Genomic DNA, 25,121 nt, shown 5'->3' with positions numbered 1-25,121 from the left:
TAAAGTGGTATGAATGGAAAGAAAAAGGTATACTGTATAGTATCCATTCTCAACAGTGGCCTTAGGCCACGCCACCCCTCACCCAACAGGTCCACAGCACATTGAAGTAGAAGCCATTTTTTCTTTTCACCTTGCGCAACGCAATTTTTAAAAAATAAGTGTTTTTATGTAGTCGATAGGAGAGAAATATGGAAGAAACCAAAACTTGACTGCCTCACCGGATAGGGGGTACATAAACTTTGAATAGAATCCTGAGGGGTCCATAGCCAAAAGGTTGAGAATGGCTATTTTATACAACCAGTGGAACTCTGCCTTGCAGCTGTAAATGGTCTAAGCTTAAGCAATGAGGTCCTGGGTTTGGAAACAGAGGGGCCCAAGTCTCCTCACTTCCTTCTCTTAAGGTGCCCAGCAAAATCTCTTCCACCAAAATTTTAGTCACTTCTTGACTGTCTAATTCTTGGGTATGTCAAATATGGGTCTGGCAATACTTGTGTGGTATCCTAGGGAAGCTTTATTACATTTAAAGGAATACGTCTTGCAAACAGTCTTACCTCGAGCAGAGCTGGTTCTTAGTGACTTACACTGAAGATCCTGAACGGAACTAGGCCTCACAGAGAAGGATTGATTTCTAGAGGAAAAAGGAAATAAAGTTGTTTATGACAGGTGATGCCTTGGATAAATAGCTTCCCCATCACAAACAAACTGGTCTGAAGTTAAGTGGTCTGTTAATGTTGTGGAACACATACAGTAATATGATATAGGTTGTATCTCTCTGTGGGCCAGCAACTCCCGTGGTCCAGCATATTTGAATCTGCTGCTGTTAGTTCAAACTCCTTACAGACAGTGCGGGACTCGAATCTGGGTCTCAATCGCTGGCACTGTCAAGGTTGTTTTGGCCATGATTGTCAAGTCCCACACTGTCTGTAAGGAATTTGTTCTAATGGCCCGATCGCTGCCGCTGTAAAGGCATTGCGCTAACCGCTACACCAACCATGCTGTCCCGCAGTATTATTTCCTGTTTTAACCTTTGTTCCATCTTTGATTACATTGGGAGTTCCCTCAGGGGTCAATTTCTGTCATCCGGAAATGTGGCCAGGTCCCAATGCCAGCAGATTAAAGAGGTACAATTTGTATTGCCATGGATCAGACAATGCTGCCGTGCATATGTGCTGATCATCCTTTATTGCTGTAGTGACGTTGCATCTTTTAATTTGGCTGCTTCTTGGGATCAAAGATTACTTGTTTTCCTATGGTTTTGAGGTGACCAACAAGGTTGATGTCCCCACAGGTGTGTGAGGTGTGACTGACAGAATGGGTTAGTGACTGTTTTGTGAATTGGCCCACTTTTACCATCATTTTCTCACTGGGTTTCTTATATGAAATATAGTTCTTTGTACCAAGGTCCCCTGGTAGGCCCTCCCCTTCCTTTATATGGATGATGGTGGGAATTTACAGCCCACCATCGTATTTATTGAGGGAGTAGAGATGACTTGATGGGCAGAATATCTCATCTAATTTTATGCCATATACTACTCTTGCTGGGAGTTACCAACCACACGGTGTTGAGAGCCACATAGACTCAACTAGGATCTAGAAATGTGCAAGATGAGAAAAGCAGGTGATATCAAACCCACAATGCTCAACATTTCCCTGCAAAACAGCATGCCCAAAGTCTGAACTCACTTGTTCCTGACAATCACGCTGGCAATCTGCCTCAAGTTCAGGAGCAGGCCATGCTGAAACATGCCAGAGGTTGTTCTGCACACATCTGGTGAGAAGCCAAATTAATTAATTGCAGAAAATGAAGAGTGAAGTAAAATAAAAGCACCAGTTGAACTTAAAGACTGTTAAAGACTGCTCAGAAAACAAAAGTAATCTTTTCATCATTCTATGGGTCATGGGGTTGAAGCAGACTTTAAAAAGGAAAGGAATGGCATGTATTTCTAGGGTTGAGATACATGAATTTATATTTCGTTGGAATTTGATTTTATTACAGCAATATGATATGCTGATGTTGAAACATTTGTTAAAGATTTGGATAAAAAAAACGGTGTTAGGGTCGAAAGATAAATTATCAATTTTAACTCCATTGTATAACAATCAGCTTATTCCTTTTCAATGTTTAATAATCATTTAAAGATTTGGGATTCTAAAGGTATAAAGACAATACAAGATTGTTTTGAAGAGGGGCAATTTCTTTCTTTTAATCAATCGAGAGAAAGATTTGATATACCTGTAAATTGTTTGCGTGTTATCAACTTAGAGCTTTGATAAAAGATAATTATGGTAGAGAGATGATTTTACCTTCTTTGTTGAGATTTGAATCTTTGATTCCCTCCTATGCCGAAAAAGGGTTATATTTCAATAATGTATAATTTGTTACAAGATAGTATGGATAAGTCAGATTGGGAGGAATCTAAACTTAAATGGGAGAGTAATTTACTATTTATTTTTCCCGAAGATGATTGGACGACTATGTGTCAGGACAATGTAATTAAATTGACTGAGATATGGAATCGTTAATTATAATTTTTTTTTAACATCAATTATATTTGACCCTAGAAAAGCTAAAAAAAAGGGTTTAGTAATTTGGATTATTGTTTTAGATGTGGCTCATGGATTGGAACTTTTCTACATGCCATTTGGACTTGTGTTAAAGTTCAATCATTTTGGCAAGGAATTAAAGTAGTTTTGGGAAAATTATATCATTTTATATTACCGTTAGATCCAACTTTTTTTGTTGGGAAATTTGTATTCGTTAAGGGGAATGGGATTGGACAAAATTCAATTTGCTTTTGTACGTTTGGTGTCATCAGTAGCGTGTAAATGTGTCGCTAGTACTTGGAAAGATGATACTGAAATTAATATAACCACACTGGCATAATGCATTGAAAGCATGTATTATCATGGAAAAAATTACTTATAATTTACATAATTCTTCTTCTTTTGTTAGTAAGTGGTCTCCATATTTGAAATATATGCATTTAGATATACTTCGAAATGTTATTAACCTTTATAATATTTTTTATATTTCTATTTTTTTTGCTCCCCTTAAGGGAGTTGGCTGAAGGGGTGAGAGGGTGGGGTGGGTGTTAATATCTTTGTAAAATCTTTTTTTGATTATTTCTATACTGCATGTATTGTTTTTTTTCTATCTTTTAAATAAAGTTTAAAAAAAGGAAAAGCAACACCATGGAGAACACTGTAAGCAAGAATCTTTTTAAGCAATTCACTGATAGTGCAGAGCAGTGAAGGTCAATGGGAATAGCAAATATACAAAAATTTGGAAAAATTCAGCAGGTCCTGCAGCATCCATGAGACAAAGTTAATATAACCCATGTTTAGGGCCTGAGCCCCTTCATAAGGTATCGTTAGCTTGCAATTTTGTGTATTTAGTACAACACAGCAGCTGCAGGTCATTGGGGATGATGGCTGATGTGACATACTGTTAAGAATGGCATTTGGCAGGTACTGTGGAGATTTGTACTATGAATGCACACTGCTCAGGAAATGGCTGTTGGAGAAATTGAGCTAAAGGGTGCAGGTGTGAATGAGGCTTTAGCAGGAGTGATAGGGAAGTAGAATGGAGGGGGTAACATTAATCAATGCATTAAAACCTTGGTTTGTGTTAGCATCACATAGCAAGTGCAGCACATCAGCTGTAGACAAACTATCATATCACACTTGAGTATTCTAGTTTGCTGTAAAGTAACAACATTGTGGTAGGCTTGATTACACACTTCTACTGCTACTCAGCACCCACCAGCAAAAGGATTCATCACACCACTTGCTGTCTGGTGTTTAATTAAAGTCCATTTCATTCCGGTGGGTAGGTACTTCAAATGCTGCATTCTGGCACTGTAAGACACTCCTTCGGGCACAGAAACTCTCTAACTCCAAAGAGAGAGCATCATTTGGCAAGACGGGCAATCCTGCTTAAAGAATAAGATGGATTTACAAATGGTGTCGCAATAGGTAAGCAAGTGACCTTTAATAAAAAGCTAGAATTCCATCTTTAGAACGCAAGACTTCTGGCACCTCCTGTGGTGTGGCACACCCCCTGGAAAATTCACAATCCAGTGGTGGAAAGTGCACAAGAGCACACTGGATACAATGGTCTCCAACAGTGTTGACTGCCTTTCTCAAGGTGCCAAACATCACAACTTCCAGAAATAAGAATCTTGTTTAAATACATCCTATGATCCATATTAAATATTTAGTCAATGACTTGCAACCATCAGGAAATAAAATGGAATTTTAAACTGCAATGTCACCTTAGAATCATGTGATTTCGTGGCTGAAGTTACTGACACCAGTACTTAATACAATGATGCCCATAAATGGCACCACACATTCATCAATTTTTTTTCTTAGAAACAATATTCTTGTCTTACTACGTCTTTCAGCATATTTAGCTGGAATGAAGAGCAAAGTCATGCTTTGTTGATTGGTGCTGACTTTCAGGGTGGGTCCAGTTTAGAAACAGGACCACAAACCAAATAAACAAAATAGAATAGTTTTATTAACCACTCTTGCTATCCAGCGATTTGTTAAAGTATTTTAATCCAGTGGGTAGATACTTAAAATGCTGCATTCTGGCACTACAGTAAATGAAACAAAGTAGTTTTATTAAAACTATTCTATTTTTGAGAACACACACACCAAACAATAAATAAAGAGACCTCAAGGTGAACCTCATCTCACAAACCTGGACCAGAATTATCAAGGCTTCAAAGGAAATGGATGTGGATGTTTACATGCAAGGTTCTCAAAAACAGCTTAATTATTAATCCATCACCTTTGAGAGCAGGACCGTTTCAGATAAAACTTGTGCAATAATCAGCCCTTTAGTGGAGCTATTATTAGGTTTAATACTGGATGTGGAGACATTCGAATGAAACATTTAGCACAGTCTTAGTTAAATAGGAAAGCTTGCATTGGATAGTTATTTAAATAATTTGATACACTTTAATGGGGAATGTTGCATCACTGGTAATTAAACATTGAAAATGGAACACAATTTAAATCAAGATTAACAGTTTAAGATACATTTAGCAATAATCTTACACCTTTCACATCTGCAAAAGTATTTAATAACTGAGAAGTTTTACTTCATCTTGGAAAATATTTAAAATTATGTAGTGCAAGTTCTCACAAATGAATGCAAGAAATGACTAATTAATCTACATTTGTGAATGTCAATTGTCAGATAAAAATCATCATCGATAGAGCAAGGTTTCTTCCCTTTTCCCAGTAACATGCAAACAGCATCATCTTCAAAATTATCCGCAGTAGCCGAATTTGTGGATCCCATATTGGCCTCATCAGGCCCTCCAGAGTTCAGTGCAATACAAATTATCCTTGATCCTAAAGTTCTGCTCAAGAGAGTGTCAACATATAACCATATAACCATTTACGGAGCAGAAACATAAAAGCTATTAACTCCCAAGTTTTTTGCAACAACTAACCCATTTAAAAAAAAATCCTCCCCACACTTAGGAAGTAGCCTTCTGTCATATTCCACCAAAGTCTTTCTGATAATTGTAAATAGGTACTTTATAAAAGCGTAATGAACAAGACGACAAGATAGTATAGCTTGATCAAGAGGTAGCGCAGAGAGGAGAGAGGATGAAAGAGTGAGAAAGTTTAGGACTTTGACAAATGAAGACATGGAGCCAATTTGGAGATGACCAACAAGTTGGAATTGAAAGCCTTGTATCAGAGTTATGGGGGCAGCAGGAATATGCATAAATAGGGAGAGGCAAGATCATCGGGGCCAGCATAGGTCAACAAACACAAGGGTGATAGACAACAGGGATTCAACACACATTGGGAAACAGGGCAGCAGGATTTTTAAGATGTCCTCAAGGGGTCACTGGAGATTTATTGTTAAAGGCAGCAAACAGGTTGAGAAGGGCAAGGAAGGATAGATGACCTTTGTGACAATCACAGGTAATATTAGTGCAATGCACAAAAGGGCTGGAGAAACTCAGCAAATCATGCAGAATCTATAGGAAGCCTGAGACATTCATCAAGGTATGAGCAGAAAACAGGCAGATGCCGAAATAAAAAGGAGGAGGAAAGGAAAGGCAGGGGAAGGAGTACAAACCAACAAGCAAGATGTCATTGCTAGATATGGGTGGAACAGCTGAAGAGAAAAAAAGGCTGAGAAGTGATGGGGAGGGGTACTCTTTGAATGGAGAGCAAAAGAGGTGGGGAGCTGGAGGAAAAGAGACAGAGAGTGAGTGGGGCACAGAGAGAGGCCGCGAGGGGCGCAGGAACCACTATGTAACTGTTAGTGCGGTCTAAAACGAATGTATTGCATGGGTTAGCCTGGCCCTGTAACTGTAACTCCTCTCTTCAGAATTCATATAAAGACAGATACAGCCAAACCCTTCCCTCAGTACCTGCCTTGGAACCAGGCCAGCAACATGTGAGACATGCTTGCAGTTTATGGAGATTAAAACCTATTTAATCACAACTTCTAGTCTGACATGAGTTATTGATAGTGTATCAATTTATTCACCATATTTTTGCACCATGGACAAAGCAACATGGGCGAATAAACTGGGCACCAATCATAAAGCTCTGGAGCCTCGATAAAATTCGAACAGTGGCTGACTGCCTCAACACCTTCATGAGATGAAACTACGTGCAGAGTGAAGATAAATGGGACCTGCTCTTTGCACAGGTCGGCCACCACGTTTTTCAAATGATCAGAGACTGCATTACTTACATGGCTGCTATGGAGCTCCTTCCCAATGAACATTATCTATGCCAGGTACCTTGTGGGACATTTCAGACAAGTGCCTGGAGAGTCAGTGGATGAGTACATGTGGGTCCTGTGGGAGCTGGGGCTGTAGAGGTTTCTGCTGCAGTCCACTTAGAGGAGCTGATCTGAGACGCATGTGTCAGATCACAACCACCAGAGATTCCTGGAAAAGGGCAAATAGAGCCCACAGGAAGTTGAGGACCTATCTTGGGACACAAGATCAGAGGTCATCACCACTGAGCACCCAAAGTGTGACTTCTGCAGCCACGTGAAGGATCCATGCAAGAGCTGCCTGACAGGAAATGCGACTTGTTCCAGGTGGAACAAGGGGCTCTACAAAAGGGTATGTAGATCCAAAGCTTCCTCCAGTAATGATGCATTCAGGCAGCAGCTGTCGCCATCTTGGATCGCGTCACTTCCAGTGGGGGTTCAGCTGGACCATGGGGACAATAACCCAGAACTACCCAGTCTGCATGGAGTGCAAACCACAATTCTACCAGCTGGAGGAAGCTAACCTAATTAAGGCCACCTTCCCCCTTAAACATCTGAGTATGGACTTCAATGGCCCCCTACTCTCCACCATCCGGACTTTCTCAACATCGTCAATAAGTACTCAAATTTCCCATTTGCCATCCCTGGCCAGACATGACCAGGGCCATGGTCATCAAGGCACTGTGCAACCTGTTCACTCTGTTCACGTGCCCCTGCCATATTCATAGAGACAGGGCGTCCTCCTTTATGAGTGATGAGTTGCACCAGTACCTAGTTGGCCAAGAGCGGGACCACCAGCTACAACCTGAGGGTATAGCCAGGTGAAAAGGGAGAATACCATGGTTTGGTGGACAGTCCTCCTAGCCCTGCCGTTTCCCAGTGAAAAGGCCTGCCGTTTCCCAGTGGCAAGAGGTCCTCTCAGAGGGACTCCACGCTACCAGGTCCCCCATCTGTACTACTACAAATGCTACAGTGCATGAAAAGCTGTTTTCCTTCTCCAGGAAGTTGGCATCAGGAATGTGACAGTATATAGATATGTTTTTGGGAGATAAATTGGGGCAGGTTTGTTAGTGTGGATCACATACAAACACCTTAAAACATCTTATTTAAAATACTGGAGCTCTGCTAATGCTAGACATGTCAGCCTTTGCAAAAGCTTTGGAAAGTGCCCAAGAGACTTCACTGATGGATTGTTGTTTACAAAAAAGCAACAGATTAAAGAGCTTGTCGGAGTCACATTCTGTCTGGAAGGGAACTTGCTGTTCTAGGAGGGTAATGTGGTTTTGCAAGCAGAGGGAGTAAAACAGGCTTTCTCAGAGAGACACAGAGACATCTTGTACAGTGTTATAGCCAGCAGAAGTAGCTGGGACTGGAATAGGTCAAGCTGGCAAGTCAGTTTGGAAGACAGCCTGGTCAAAGCCCTTGTGGTTCATGCAAGAGGGAAGGACTGGCTGTCTAATGTTTCACTTGGAATAAGAGAAACAAAAAGGAACTCTGTGGTGACCTGAAAGAAAGAGGTTATCATCTTGAGAACCCTGAAGGGGCAAGTTTTGTCAGCAAGACACTGGAGTGGCTGATGGAAGTACATCAGTTGTGGACATCCTGGAACAACAAATCTCTCTCTGAAAATCTACCTTTCAAGCACCAAAGCATGGTGAACTTTATACATGTTAAATTCTGTGCACAGAACAAGAATTGCCTGCAACCAGTGAACTTGGAAGAATGAGAAATGAGATTGGACTGTGAACCAAAGAACTTTTCTGAACTTACACACACATTACAATACACATGCGCTAGAATTAGAAGGGGGTTAAGTTAGGTTAAGTAAGTCAATAGAGACAAGTTAAAGTTTGATTCTATTTTCATGCTTCAAGATAATTAAAAGCAATTTTTGTTTAAGTAACCATTTCTCTTGGTGAATATCTATTGCTGCTGGGTTTTTGGGTCCTCTGTGCTCGTAATAGGGGCAGGAAATAAGAGTCCTGAAGAATTGAAAGTCACAAAAACAATAATTAACGGTAACAGCCTTCTGTCTCAGAAATTCTGTTTTTACTTACTTCCAAGATGCACAGACGAATATAAAGATCCATTGCTCACATGGGCTCTAGGATGCAATGCTTAGCCCACTGCTCTACTCATTATACCTCCATGACTGTGTGGCCAGGCACAATTCCAATGCCATCTACAAGTTTGCCGATGACACCACAGTTTTTGGCAGAATCACACACAGCAATAAGCAAGCATACAGGAGGGAGATAGATCAGCTCATTGAATGGTGTAACGACAACAACCTTGCGCTCAATGTCAGCAAAACCAAGGAGATGATTGTGGACTTCAGGAGGAAGTCAGGGGGACATGACCTAATCCTCATCGAGGGCTCAGTAGTAGAGGGTCAAGATCTTCTTGGGTGTCAACATCTCCAAGGATCTGTCCTGGAGCCTCCATGTTGATGCAATCACAAAGAAGATTCACCAGCCACAATACTTTGTGAGATGTCTGAGGAGATTCGATATGTCACCGAAGACTCGTAAAGCATTCTGGCTGCATCACTGCCCAGTATGGAGGCGCCAACTCTCAGGACAAGAATAAACTTCAAAGAGTTGTGAACTCTGCTTGTGACACCATAGGCACCAGACTTCACTCCATTGAGGACATCTATATGTGAGACAGTGTCTTAAAAAAAAAAGCCTCTAACCTCAAAGACCCCACCACCCAGGCCATGCCCTCTTCACTCTGCTACCATCGGGGAAAAGGTACAGGAGCCCAAAGATGAGCACTCAATGGCATAAGGACAGCTTCATCAGATCCCTGAATATTCAAAGAACCAAAGACACTGCCTTACTTTGAGGATTATTAATTTACTTTTTTTATAGTAATGCTGTACGATGGTTATAATATGAATGTTTGCTCTATGACACTGCCGCTGCCACCAAACACTGAATTTCATGACTTCCTCACGACAATAAATTTGGATTCTGAATTACCAATGAGGTCAACTGGTTGGTGAATTAATGGGAGCAGTTGGAGAGTGTTTTGTTCATAAAGGGCTTGAAATGAGGGCAGTGAAAGAGCAAGAAAGTGTGTGAAAGTCATGAACAGTAGGATGGATGATCTGCCCCTTTCTGACAGAGAGAGGGAAAACCAGTTACCCAAAACAGTTTTTTTAATAAACTTTTTATAAAAATTTTTATTTTTCACACTATAAACCACATTAATCAAGATACATACATTTTCCTTTTCAAATATATACAGTGTCGTTTTTCTTCCCCCCCCCTTTCCCATCCCACCCTCCCTACCTCCCCTTAGTACAGAATCTAAGATACATTAAACCCATCAAACAATGTTGTCACTCAATAAAAATAAACAAGAAATTCCACTGAGTCAATTCTTTTCATTCCCTTCTCCTTCTGTCATTTTAGGTGGTGGATGTCCCCGGTAGGTTTTCTCTATTGTGTTTCATGTATGGCTCCCATATTTGTTTAAATATTGTAATATTATTTCTTAAATTATATGTTTATTTTTTCTAATGGAATACATTTATTAATTTCCATATACCATTGCTGTATTCTCAAGTTATCTTCTAATTTCCAGGCTGACATAATACATTTTTTTGCTACAGCTAGGGCTATCCTAACAAATCTTTTTTGTGCACCATCCAAATCAAGTCCAAATTCTTTGTTTTTTATATTACTTAGGAGGAAGATCTCTGGGTTTTTTGGTATATTGCTCTTTGTGATTTCATTTAATATCTGGTCTAGATCTTCCCAAAATGTTTTCACTTTCTCACATGTCCAGATTGCATGAATTGTTGTTCCCATTTCCTTTTTACAGTGAAAACATCTGTCAGATACTGTTGGGTCCCATTTATTTAACTTTTGAGGTGTAATATATAGCCTATGTATCCAGTTATATTGTATCATACGTAACCTCGTATTTATTGTATTTCTCATAGTTCCCGAGCATAACTTCTCCCATGTTTCCTTCCTTATCTTTATGTTTAGATCTTGTTCCCATTTTTGTTTAGTTTTACCATTAGTTTCCTCATTCTCCTTTTCTTGTAGTTTAATATACATGTTCGTCATAAATTTTTCGATCATCATTGTGTCTGTAATCACATACTCAAAATTACTTCCTTCTGGTAACCTCAGACTGCTTCCCAATTTGTCCTTCAAGTAGGATTTCAGTTGGTAGTATGCCAACACTGTATCGTGAGTTATATTATATTTATCCTTCATTTGTTCAAAGGATAATAATTTATTTACCGAAAAGCAATTTTCTATTCTTTTGATCCCTTTTTTATCCCATTCTCTAAAGGAAAGGTTATCTATTGTAAAAGGGATTAGCTGATTTTGCGTCAGTATTAGTTTTGGTAGTTGGTAATTTATTTTATTCCTTTCTACATGAATCTTCTTCCAAATATTGAGCAGATGATGTAATTCTGGAGAATTCCTACATTGTACCAATTTTTTATCCCATTTATATATGTTCGGGTATCTTCTCCCCTATTTTATCTAGTTCTAATCTAGTCCAATCTGGCTTTTCCCTTGTTTGATAAAAATCTGATAGGTATCTTAATTGTGCGGCTCTATAATAATTTTTAAAGTTTGGCAGTTGTAAGCCTCCTTGTTTATACCATTCTGTTAATTTATCTAGTGCTATCCTCGGTTTCCCCCCTTTCCATAAAAATTTCCTTATTATTTTCTTTAACTCCTTGAAGAATTTCTCCATCAAGTGTATTGGCAATGCCTGAAATAGGTATTGTATCCTTGGGAAAATGTTCATTTTAATACAGTTTATCCTTCCTATTAGTGTTAGTGGTAAGTCTTTCCAATGCTCTAAGTCGTCCTGTAATTTTTTCATTAGTGGATAATAATTGAGTTTATATAGATGGCCGAGGTTTTTATTTATTTGTATACCAAGGTATCGCATTGTTTGCATTTGCCATCTGAATGGTGATTCTTTCTTAAATTTTGAGAAATCCGCATTATTCATTGGCATTGCTTCACTTTTATTTGCGTTAATCTTGTATCCCGACATTTCTCCATATTCCTTCAATTTCTTATGTAATTCTTTTATTGATATTTCTGGTTCTGCTAAGTATACTATAACATCATCTGCAAATGAACTGATTTTATATTCCTTGTCTTTTATTTTTATCCCTTTTATTTTATTTTCTGTTCTTATCAGTTCTGCTAGTGGTTCTATGGCTAACGCGAACAATAAGGGCGATAGTGGACACCCCTGCCTTGTTGATCTGCTTAAGTTAAATTGTTTTGATATATATCCATTTACTGTCACTTTTGCCAATGGCCCCTTATATAATGCTTTAATCCAATTAATATATTTCTCTGGTAAACTGAATTTTTGTAGTACTTTGAATAAATAATTACATTCTACTCTGTCAAAGGCCTTCTCTGCGTCTAAAGCAACCGCTACTGTTGGAGCTTTATTTCCTTCTACTGCATGAATTAAGTTAATAAATTTACAAATATTGTCTGTTGTTTGTCTTTTTTTAATAAATCCAGTTTGTTCTAGATTTACTATTTTTGGTACGTAGTCGGCTAATCTGCTTGCTAATAGTTTAGCTATTATCTTATAATCTGTGTTAAGTAAAGATATTGGTCTATATGATGCTGGTGCGAGTGGATCTTTCCCTGTCTTTGGTATTACCGTAATTATTGCTGTTTTGCATGAATCTGGTAAGCTTTGTGTTTTATCAATCTGGTTGATTACTTCCAGGAGGGGAGGAATTAATAAATCTTTAAATGTTTTATAGAATTCTATTGGGAATCCATCCTCTCCTGTTTTATTATTCGGTAGTTTTTTTAATTATCTCTTGTATTTCTACTATTTCAAATGGTTCTATTAATTTATTTTGTTCTTCTATTTGTAATTTTGGTAGTTCAATTTTAGTTAAAAATTCATCTATTTTGTCTTCTTTCCCTTCATTTTCAGTTTGCTATAATTGTTCGTAGAATTCTCTGAAGTTTTCATTAATCTCCGTTGGATTATATGTGATTTGTTTGTCTTTTTTCCTTGATGCCAATACCATTCTCTTAGTTTGTTCTGTCTTAAGCTGCCATGCTAGAATTTTGTGCGTTTTTTCTCCTAGTTCCAACTGAAAAACCTCACAAAGATAAGCGTATACAGAGCCGTTGTCATACCCACACTCCTGTTCGGCTCCGAATCATGGGTCCTCTACTGGCATCACCTACGACTCCTAGAACGCTTCCACCAGCGTTGTCTCCGCTCCATCCTCAACATTCATTGGAGCACCTTCATCCCTAACATCGAAGTACTCGAGATGGCAGAGGCCGACAGCATCGAGTCCACGCTGCTGAAGATCCAGCTGCGCTGGGTGGGTCACGTCTCCAGAATGGAGGACCATCGCCTTCCCAAGATCGTGTTATATGGCGAGCTCGCCACTGGCCACCGTGACAGAGGTGCACCAAAGAAGAGGTACAAGGACTGCCTAAAGAAATCTCTTGGTGCCTGCCACATTGACCACCGCCAGTGGGCTGATATCACCTCAAACCGTACATCTTGGTGCCTCACAGTTCGGTGGGCAGCAACCTCCTTTGAAGAAGACCGCAGAGCCCACCTCACTGACAAAAGACAAAGGAGGAAAAACCCAACACCCAACCCCAACCAACCAATTTTCCCCTGCAACCGCTGCAACCGTGTCTGCCTGTCCTGCGTCGGACTTGTCAGCCACAAACGAGCCTGCAGCTGACGTGGACATTTTACCCACTCCATAAATCTTCATCCGTGAAGCCAAGCCAAAGAAATAATATTTCTGTTTTGTCTTCATTATGTTCTTCTCCACCTTATATGTTTGTAGTGTTTCATATTTTATTTTTTTATCTGCCAATTCTCTTCTTTTAGTTGTGTCTTCCTTCATTGCTAATTCTTTTTCTATATTTGCTATTTCCCTTTCCAACTGCTCTGTTTCCTGATTGTAGTCCTTCTTCATCTTGGTTACATAACTTATTATTTGCCCTCTGATGAACGCTTTCATTGCGTCCCATAGTATAAACTTATCTTTCACTGATTCCGTATTTATTTCAAAGTACATTTTAATTTGTCTTTCAATTAATTCTCTAAAATCCTGCCTTTTAAGTCGCATGGAGTTTAATCTCCATCTATACATTCTTCGAGGGATGTCCTCTAACTCTATTGTCAATATCAGGGGTGAGTGGTCCGATAATATTCTAGATTTATATTCTGTTTTTCTAACTCTGTCTTGCATGCGAGCTGATAACAGGAATAGGTCTATTCTTGAGTATGTTTTATGTCTACCCGAATAATATGAATATTACTTTTCCTTTGGGTGTTGTTTCCTCCATATATCCAAAAGATGCATTTCTTGCATCGATTTAATTATAAATTTGGTTACTTTGTTCTTTCTGTTAATTTTTTTCCCAGTTTTATCCATGTTTGAATCCAAATTAAGATTGAAATCCCCTCCTATTAGTATGTTCCCTTACGTGTCTGCCATCTTCAAAACAATATCTTACATAAATTTTTGATCTTCTTCGTTAGGTGAACATACATTGAGTAAATTCCAAAACTCCGAATACATCTGACATTTTATCATTACGTATCTCCCTGCTGGATCTATTATTTCCTCTTCTATTTTAATTGGTACATTTATACTGATTAATATAGCTACTCCTCTAGCTTTTGAATTATATGACACTGCTGTTACATGTCCTATCCAATCCCTCTTTAATTTCTTGTGCTCCATTTCAGTTAAGTGTGTTTCTTGCACAAATGCTATATCAATTTTTTCTTTTTTCAGTAAATTTAGCAGTTTCTTCCTTTTGATTTGGTTATGTATTCCATTAATATTTAAAGTCATATAGTTCAACATAGCCATTTCATACTTTGTTTATCTTTCCTTTCCTTCTTATCCATTTCTGCTTTCTTGTTTTGAACACTTTATAAGATAACATTTCTAAAACATCAAACATTTCCCTTATTCTCCTATCTAAAATTTCTTTAACCCCACTATCCCCTCCCCTTCCTGAGTTGCCCTTTATCCCTTGTCGGGCAACCACATCTCCCCTTTCCATTTGGATTTGCGAATTCACTCGGAAGCGTCAACTGATTTCGCAGTGACCGTAACTCTTCCCCACCCAGCCCCCCCAGAAAAGATTTTAATTTTCATATATAACAAAGGTCACTTTCTTAATTCCCTCCTTACTTCCTCTCTTCCCTTTCTTTCCCTTATTACTTCTTATCTATACTCTATATATTTTCCTTTAAATACGGATACACTCATATACACACATATATATAGTTCGTGGTCATTTTTGCTCTCGTTACATGTCTTCATCTCTCTGTCTGTTTTGTAGTTGTTCTGCAAATTTTCGTGCCTCCTCCGGATCCGAGAATAGTCTGTTTTGCTGCCCTGGAATAACTATTTTAAGTACCGCTGGGTACTTTAGCATAAATTTATATCCTTTTTTCCATAGGATCGCTTTTGCTGTATTAAACTCCTTTCTCTTCTTCAGGAGTTCCAAACTTATGTCTGGATAGAAAATTTTTTTTTGACCTTTGTATTCCAGTGGCTTTTTGTCTTCTCTTATTTTCTTCATTGCTTTCTCCAATATATTTTCTCTTGTTGTATATCTTAGGAATTTTACTAAAATGGATCTTGGTTTTTGTTGTGGCTGTGGTTTAGGGGCTAATGTTCTATGTGCCCTTTATATTTCCATTTCTTCCTGTAATTCTGGTCTTCCTAGGACCCTGGGGATCCAATCTTTTATAAATTCTCTCATATTCTTGCCTTCTTCATCTTCCTTAAGGCCCACTATCTTTATATTATTTCTTCTATTATAATTTTCCATTATATCCATCTTCTGAGCTAACAGCTCTTGTGTCTCTTTAATTTTTTTTATTAGATTCTTCTAATTGCTTTTTTAAGTCCTCTACTTCCATTTCTACGGCTGTTTCTCGTTCTTCCACCTTGTCCACTCTTTTTCCTATATCTGACATGACCATCTCTAATCTATTCATTTTTTCTTCTGTACTTTTAATTCTTCTTTTTATTTCACTAAATTCTTGTGATTGCCATTCTTTTACTGATTCCATATATTCTTTAAAAAAAAATCCATTGTCTTGCCCTTCCCTTCTTCTTCCATTTCTCTATGTTCTTCTTCTTCTTCTTCCTCTGGGTTGGTCATCTGTTGTTTCCTTGATTTCTTTTTACTCTTCTTTCTTGTTCTCATTGTTTTCTATGTTCTCTTGTTGTTGTGCTGTAGCTGTTATTCTCAGCTGTGGAGATCGACTCCTCAGCTGGTCCCCCCTCCCGTCAGTGTTTTTTTTGTCATGCGCACTTTTGCTTGGCTCCGCGAGCCAGTTTTGTAGTCCCTGAGCTCGGGACTTCGACTGACCTTAGGGAGCGGGCTTCTCTCTCCGCGGCAGGTAAGGCCTTCACCTTCTTCTTCCGATGTCTTTTCTTCTTCTCTTCTTCCCGTTGCTTTCGACTTTTCTTTCTTCGCTGCCATTTTCTTCCCACCTTTACTTTCACTTTATTTTAATTTTTGTGTTTGTGCCTTTGTGTTTTCTGTGTTTTTTTTTAAACTTTTCTGGAGTGGGCTGGAGTTCCCCGACCGGCCACTACTCCATCACGTGACTCCTCCTTACCCAAAACAGTTGAACTGGATATCAAGTTCAGAGGGCTGCAACATGCCCAGTTGAAAAATGAGGCAATGGTCCTTAAACTTACACTGGGCATCATTTTAACAATGCAGGAGACTACACATCTATCAGTCTGGGGATGAGATGGAGAACTAAAGGGTCGGGGCTGCAGACTGTTCAGAAGGAGAAGCAGTGAGAACAGGACTTCAGGAAAATTGATGAAATGCAGCTGTTGGCTCTGTTAAATTTGGTGGAATGGAAATCATGATTCTGGAAGGATGACATCTCAGATGAAACTGTACAGAAAGTCACGAAGATTTGAGGTGTAGTGGACTGTGGGGGAAGGCTTTCAAAACTTGCAGAGGAATCTGTACCAGCTAGAAAAATGAGCTGCAAAATGGCAGATGGAAATCATTGCAGACAAGTGTGAGGTGTGGCATTTTGGAAGGACACACCAAGATAGGTCATACACAGTAAATGGTAGGGCACTGGAGTCGGTAAAAGAGGGGTCTGGGAATACAGATACACAATTTCTAGAGTGGCACCACATTGCAAGATCAGAGAGTTTTTGACACATTGACCTTCATAAATCAAAGTATTGACTCCACAAGTTGTGAGTTATCGTGAAGTTGTGTAAGACATTGGTAAGGTCATATTTGGAGTATTGTGTGCAGTTTTGGTCACCTAACGACAGGAAAGCTATCAGTAAGCTAGAAAGAATACAGAGAAGATTGACTAAGATATTGACAGGACTTGAGGAATTGAATTACCGGGAAAGGTTAAACAGGTTAGGACTTTATTCCTTGGAGTGGAGAATGATGGCAGATTTGATAGAGGTATGCAAAATTATCAGGCATTATAGCTAGAGTAAATGCAAGTAGGGTTTTTCCCACTGACATTAAGTGAGATACAAACCAGTAGACACAGGATAAGGGTGAAAGGGGAACTATTTAGGGGGAACCTTTACTTACAGAGGAATGGAAGTGTGAAACAAGCTGCCAGCTGAATTGGTAGATGCATGCTCAGTTTTAACATTCAAGAAAAATTTGGACATGTGCATGGATGGGAGGGGTACAGAGTACTGTGGGCTGGATACAGGTCAGTGGAACTAGCCAGAATAATAGTTCGGCATAGACTAGAAGGCCCGTTTCTGTATGTAATGTTCTATTGACATAAATAGAAAGGGAAGAGAGATAGATGAATGATAAAAATGGGATAGACTCCATGCATGAAGCAAGCTGGATCAAAACATGATCAAGGTAGCTGTGGGAGTCCATGGGCTTGTAATTAAAGTTCATTGATAACAAACAAGTAGAGATTGAGAAATCCTAAAAGGGAGGGGAAGAGTCAGAAATGGGTCATGTGATAGAGCAGATAGAGAAGTAATTAAACTTTTAAGTTCTGAACAAGTGCAGGAGTAGCACTGATTATGGCTGTCGATGTATTTAAAAAAAAAAGCAAACCCCTTAGAACACAAGGATGCAGTTGGGTCCAAGTGAGTTTCATCAGAAACACCATTGTTGTGTAGAAATTGAGTGGATTTGATGGAGGTTCACTGTGAAAATTAGTTTAGCCAGGCAAATATGCATGTTGGTGTTGGGGATCTGTTTGGGCCTCTTTTCAAACAAGCAGCATGGAACTCTCAAACCATCCTCATATGGGAATATGGTGTAGAATTTTGTATGAGCATGGTAAAGATGATCCAGTTGGGACCAGGAAACTGCAGAGGGCAGTGGAGGTTTCACCTATGTGCAGGAATGTACTGCTCCAGAAGATTGGAGTCAAGATAAGAGGACAGAGGTTTGATGGGACAGGCTGATACAATGGTCTGCTGGGTCAATCTTACTGTAGGATTTTGAGCAGCAGACAGAAGGTGTGCAGGGCTGCAAGAGTAAAGGGACGAAATCCCAAGGGGATGAGATGCTTTACTGTATGGAATATCGGATGTACAGTAATGGTGTCAAGATCCAGATGGAGGTACGAGGATGAGTCTGGGAGCTGAAATTTAACTTTGCTACCTTGAAAAAAGGGGGGGGGGTCCCTCATTGATTCAACCAGGACAAGGCAGAGTCTTGATGGACAGCAATATTAAATAGCTCTGTCTTTTCTGCCAGTTAGCACATGCAATATTTAAATTCCTGTTTTCTTCCAAACTTAGCCCTTCCCTCTGCTTTAAATTGTACTTCCTTAACTCTCAAGGATTTATCTGTACGCCAATCCTTCACCAGACAGCGAGTGAAGGAATGGCATATAGGAAAGAATTGACAAGCTGCTGGATCCTATGTTCCATTCTCAGTAGTGCTTCCAGCCACCTCAGACTATAAACAGGAATCAGGTTAATTCAACAAACTTTTTCCAACTCAACATCAATTGCTCCAGATATTTTATTCAGGCTTTTAGCTCAGTGCAGCTCTGCCCACCTCCATTGTGCCTGGAGGTAGGGAGGGGAACATGGCAGAAAATGACGTATGGAACAATTACATTTGTAATGCATCTGCCACTAAGTAAATGGATATATATTTTGGAAGCTGTTTACATTTTCATTGAGTCAAGAGGTTTGAGAGAGACTGATTTTTAAAAGGAATCCTGAGGACTCAATGATGTCACATAAGAAACTTTCTTCCGTAGCAGGTCAGAAGCACCCGAATGTCCGCAACTTCAAATTGAATAATATTTCAGTGAATGGGTTGTCTGTTGAGAACTCTCAAAGAGGTTGTGGAAGCAGAAAATAATGTTTTAAAAATACAGTATTCCATATTCTGCCTGGAGTTCCGCAGGGATCTGTCCTGGGTCCTCTGATCTTTGCGATTTTTATAAATGACCTGGACGAAGATGTAGAGGGATGGGCCAATAAGTTTATGGGATGTTTCACTTAAAGTATAGTCAAGCCCCTGGCATCAGGCACCGATGGGGATTGGTTTATGCTGGATAAGTGAATTTCCTGGTTGCTTAAGGTTATGTGTTGCGAACCAACCAATTTTAAACTTTTTTTAAAAACCTATTTATTTTCTGAGATTTTGTTTTGCTGTTTGCTTGAGACTGCTGGTTGCTTGAATTCCAGTTAACAGCAGTTCTACTGAAAATGCAAATTGTTCAATTGACATTTGAAGGAGAACAGCAATGCAAAAACAGAAGTAAAGCTGAATAATACAATTACTTTCACTTCCCACAGGGCCTTAACAGAATACAGCAGAAGACAATTTGCCCTTAATGACAGGTTTAGAGACTGACCTTCAATTCCATGGTTCGTGCTCACAAACTCCAGCACTTGAGGTCGGACAGTCCTCTTCACCTGCAGGCTGATCAAATGAGCAGAGGACAAACTGTCTCCACTCTGCTCAAATATCACTGACGAGGGAATAGAAATCCCAGCCACATCTGATGATGTGTGAGAGAACCAGTGTTCTATTTTAGTTGCATACACCAATAGCATTACATGATTGGATGCAATACATGCTTGTGGAATCCTGCACTCACTACAGATGACATGGCAAGTACCATAAAATCAGGCATATATGCTGCAATTCTTGTTTTTCTCAAATACAAGATTTCAAATCTATGTGTAAATAGTCTTGGATGAAATCACTTGAACTTTTACACAAGATAGGACAAGATACCACATTCAAGTCTCAGGAAATCATTGAAACTGCATTACATTGTTGGAGATGACAGCTTCAGTCAGATAACTAATGTGAAAGGTTAGTTCTCTTGATCCAGTAGTTTAATGTTAAGTGTTTTTACAATACTCTTCAAAAACCAGGCAGTTTCTTTCTTGCCACGATTAACATTCAAGCCTTAATCATACATTTGTGGGATCTTGCTGTAAATGGGGCAGGGTTGAATTTTTGGAAGCTGTGCCTCACTGGATGAAAGGTATGAAGGTTGGATTATTGCTCAGAAGCTCGAGCAAAAATTCCTGACCAACACTTTGTGTCACGCTGGGGGAATGCAGCACTTCTAGAAATATGGTCTTTCAGAAAGACAAAAGAAGTAAGAGATTCCATCCCAAGATGTATGATGACCAAAGATGTTTACCAATGGTTTTCAACCAGTGGCCCACAGCATGTTTCAACGTGGCTCTTTAAAAAAAAAATCTTTAAATTAGATAAAGAGGTGTTTCTTACAGAGCTGCCTTTGACTTGAAAATATTGCTTGGTCATTGCCAGTTGTGGGCCATGGCATGGCCAGAAGCCAGGAGGGCCTAAGACTGAAAAAGGAAAGGATAAGGTGATATGCAAGTCTACAAAATAAACTAAAACTTCCAAAAGGTACTTTAAAAAAAAACCGTAACTTTGAAACAAAACAACCAATCTCTAGGCAGAGTCTTGATGGACAGCAATATTAAATAGCTCTGTCTTTTCTCCCAGTTAGCACATGCAATATTTAAATTCCTGTTTTCTTCCAAACTTAGCCCTTCCCTCTGCTTTAAATTGTACTTCCTTAACTCTCAAGGATTTACCTGTACGCCAATCCTTCACCAGACAGTGAGTGAAGGATTGGCATATAGGAGAGAACTGGGTTGTCTGTTGAGAACTCTCAAAGAGGTTGTGGAAGCAGAAAATAATGTTTTAAAAAGTCAGTATTCCATATTCTGCCTGGAGTTCTGCAGGAATCTGTCCTGGGTCCTCTGATCTTTGCGATTTCTATAAATGACCTGGACGAAAATGTAGAGGGATGGGCCAATAAGTTTGCAGATGACACGAAGGTTGGAGGTGTTGTGGATAAGGTAGAAGGTTGTCGTAGGTTACAAAAGGATATAAACACAATGCAGAGTTGGATGGTAAAGTGGCAGATGGAGTTCAATCCAGATATATGTGAAGGGATGCCTTTTCAAAGGTCAAAATTGAAGGCAGAGTACATGGTTAATGGCAGGATTATTAACAGTGTGGAAGAACAGATGGACCTTGGGATCCAAATCCAAAGATCTCCATAGATCTCAAAGTTGCCTTGCAGGTTGATAGGGTAGTTAAGAAGGCTGATGGTATGCTGGGGGACTGAATTTGAGAGTTAACGTTGCAGCTCTATTAAACTCTGATTAGACTGCACAAGAGTATTGTGGATTCTTGAGAGTGCGCAGAGAAGATTTACCAGGATGTTGCCTGGATTGGAAAATGTATCTTATGAGGCAAGGTTAGCAGAGCTTGGGCTTTTCTCTTTGGAGTGAGGAAGGATGAGAGGTGATTTAATAAGTCTACAATATAATGAGAGGGTGGACAGCCAGCACATTTTTACCCAGGGTGAGAGTAGCAAATAGAAGACATCTGTAAAAAAAAAAAAAAAAATGAAAGGAAGAATGTTTAAGGGAGATGTCAGGTGTTTTAAAAAAAAAAGTAGTGGGTGCCTGAAATGCAATTCCAAGGGTGGTGATGAAGGCTGAAACAATAGAAGCATTTAAAAAACTCTTGAACAGGCCTATGGATGAAAGAAAAAGAGGGTTATGAGGTAGGGAAGGTTTATTTTGGAGTAGATTTATATAGATCAGCACAACATTGTAGGCTGAAGGGCCTGTACTGTGCTGTAATGCTCTTTGTAGTACCCAAGTAAACTGCGAAATGAAGTGCTGTGAATGCAGCAGGTTTGGACTTCTACCTGTCTGCTCAAGGCGTTTTACTTAATGTTTGGCTTGATGAGAATTGCTCAATAAAAATCACATTTGGACACAAGGCAAATTAGATAGACCATAAAACCTCCCACTGCCTTTCTGTTGCTTTATTTTTTTATTATTTAGAGGAATGTCTGTCTTCAGTTTCTTCTCTTTGGCTTGGCTTCGCGGACGAAGATTTATGGAGGGGTATGTCCACGTCAGCTGCAGGCTCGTTGGTGACTGACAAGTCCGATGCGGGACAGGCAGACACGGTTGCAGTGGTTGCAAGGGAAAATTGGTTGGTTGGGGTTGGGTGTTTCCTCCTTTGTTTAATCCATCCATAAATGATCTGAGATTAATTCTGGGCATTCCGAAGCATCAGCTTTTAATTCAACAATGTGTCTGTGATTATAACAATTTAATTACCTTCAAGTTCAACTCTGTTTGATAGTTTGAAACCCAACTGTTAAATATATACATATAAAATCAATGTTTACCGAGAAGTTTTGGAATATATCCAAAATAACCAAGTTGAAAATCTGAGGAACAGAGTGCTTAATGATAACAAAAGATAAAAAAAAGCAAGACGGAATGCACATTGTTTCAGAATGACATTGCAACACGCAGGTAGTTCTGTCTACATTGCAGTGTGGGGAGTTAGGACTCAGAAGTAAGGGAGGGAAACAGGGGAGTGCAGGGATGAAGAGACATCATCCTGGGCTTCAAACCTCAAAATTTGCTTAAAATAACCAACCTGGATTTCCAACCAACACTTGCATGAATACATTCTTCTTACTCAGATGTTTTGAACATTTTCATGCCAATATAAATAACTAGTAAAAAAGGTGCAGACTTGATTAAAATGAGACTAACAGATTATTCTTGCATAGAGTTAATTTTCAACATTGGTAAACAATTTGCTCAATGAAGATTTAAAAAAAAATCAAATTGAGCCACAATGCAAATTTGGAGAACGTATTTTTTTAAAATGTCATTTATATCTAGTCAGACTTTTATAGCAAGTGGGCGACCTTAGCAATTCCCATTTACCTGCATTTGGCACATCTCCCTCCCAACCTTTCCTATCCATACATCTGTCCAAATGCCTACTAAATGTAGAAATTGTACCAGTCTCCAACTTCATCCAGCATCTTGCTCCACATACGAACCACCTTGTGTGTAAAGGTGCCCTTGGGTCCCCTTCAAATCTTATGCAACTCACTTTAAACCTCTGCCATTTAGTTTTAGATTCCCTGCCCTAGGAAAAGACATTGTGACCATCCACCTCATGTGTGCCCCTATTATTTTATGTACCTGCTCAAGGCCACTCCTCAGCCTTCTACACTCTAGGGAAGGAAGTCCAAGCCTATCCAGCCTCTCCTTCTCACTCAAACCCTCAGTTCTCGTGAATCTTTGCCAGATCCTTCTCACTTTGTTGTGACAGGAACGTTGGGAAATGTTCATGAATTCCCAAATTGGATCGAATGGGGGTGGGGAAAGAAAGAGGAGAAGGAACCTTGGAACAAGCTGGATTGGAAATTTTGGAAGAAAGCGTGCATACAATAAACAAAGAAATGCAAAATACTGAATCAACATTCGAAAATCAGAACAATCCTTCCTTTATTGCTTCTATCCATCTCCGGGAACTGCCGAGTGCTTTACTGCCCCAAAAATTCTGGTTGTGGGGAGGCACGACGTGGCAGGGACTTGTGGCAGACACTTTGCACAGGCCAGCTTCCTCAGGCAAGAAAAAGTGTTTAGACCAACTTTTCTTCAAGTGGATACAAATACTGCGAGAATCCCTTCCCCCGGCGTTCACCTTTAGCTCGCGAAAGGGGCCGACTTCACCACTGGAAAAAGTTGGCACCAGATTGGATTATTGCGCTCAAGTGTCTGCACATTTTGAACCCAATGAGCATGGTATGGATTCCCTGCTGCCCAACTCGGCTGGGGAGATTCAGGAATCGCCCAGCGATGCCGCAACAAATCCGGCTGCCCTCTCCAATTTGCCAGCCTCGGAAATAGGTCCCGTGAGAGTCCATAAGCAGCCCTTCAGCCCATCTCGTCCCTGCCCACCCAAACGAGTCCCATTTCCCGAGCGCAGTGGTTTCAACACGGCCCCTCCACTAACTAGAGAACAACTATGGCTTAGGGGAGCGGACATTAAAAAGATTAGAGTCACTTTCACAAACACGTTGACGTGCAAAGACGCCAAGGGAGCTCCAGGTTAATGCAAGTTAACAGAGAGAGGGACACTTACCTTTGATCTGCACAGCTCCGGATGGTCCCCGTCGCGGCCGTGACGGCCCCGCTGCTCAAGGCTCGACCTTCCCTTCCACCCGGATTCGTGAAAAGGATATTTTAGCACAGCTACAATACGGGACCAGGCGCCGACCTTAGCGACAGCTGCCCGATTGGGTTAACAAATCCGGAGTTGCATTTACCGAGGACGCCCTGATTGTGGTTAAAACGGTCATGGTTCCCGGCAGCGAATCGACCCGCCCATAGTGAACTCACTGAGCTTTCAAAGGTTCTGCTCTCCACCAACTTCCTGCCCAATCTGTGTAGCTTCTAAAACTCCTCAGTGTGCAAACGTTCACTTCGGGAGATTCGCATGACTTCAATCTTTTTCTTTCCACTCACATACCACTTTAAGTAATCCCTGAGCCTTAGATGCTCTGTGATTAGTAAGTGGTATGTGACCCAATTGTCACCGAAGTATTTTGCTTGAGAACAATTGTCATTGGCCCATTTCCTTTGGAGTGATGTGTACATAACGAGCCAATTAGGTACAATTAAAACAGTGCTTTTCAACCTTTTGCTTTCCACTCATTTATCACCTTAAGCAAACACAGAGCACCTATGACATAGGGAATACTTAAAGTGGTATGTGAGTGGAAAGCAAAAGGTTGAAGACCACTCCTTGTTGTCTTCTCTTCCTTCCCTCCCCCCTCCCCCAAGATAGAAATAGAGTGGCTGGGCAGGGAAGGGTGCCTGTTTAGCCCATTGTATCAGTGAAAGAAACAAGGAGGAGGTATCCAGTTAACCCCCGTTTACTCGAAACCTTGTGAATATTCTGCCCCCAATAATGTCCCTGAACATGCCACCTCAAAGTAAACTGGCTTCTCG

At 39.9% G+C, this 25,121-nt stretch overlaps 1 protein-coding gene across 6 annotated transcripts in view; it reads right to left on the bottom strand.

Moving 5' to 3' along the window:
- The window catches only part of nlrx1 (NLR family member X1), a 34,631-nt gene extending 9,510 nt beyond the window's left edge, over window positions 1-25,121 (bottom strand). Inside the window, exons 1-5 of one of the 6 annotated variants that reach the window (XM_069894747.1) lie at window positions 24,253-25,121; window positions 22,747-22,825; window positions 3,764-3,932; window positions 1,684-1,768; window positions 552-628 (exon numbers count right to left, since the gene is read on the bottom strand). In XM_069894747.1, the coding sequence (XP_069750848.1) occupies window positions 552-628; window positions 1,684-1,768; window positions 3,764-3,851 (250 nt within the window). In that variant the 5' untranslated portion in view covers window positions 3,852-3,932; window positions 22,747-22,825; window positions 24,253-25,121. The other 5 variants (XM_069894745.1, XM_069894743.1, XM_069894744.1 and 2 more) reach the window with 5 other exon arrangements.

Source organism: Narcine bancroftii, chromosome 8, assembly GCF_036971445.1.
Source record: "Narcine bancroftii isolate sNarBan1 chromosome 8, sNarBan1.hap1, whole genome shotgun sequence".
Classification (NCBI taxonomy): Eukaryota; Metazoa; Chordata; class Chondrichthyes; order Torpediniformes; family Narcinidae; genus Narcine; species Narcine bancroftii.
The sequence above is the reverse complement of the archived record's forward strand: the minus strand, read 5'-3'. Positions and strand labels throughout refer to the sequence as shown.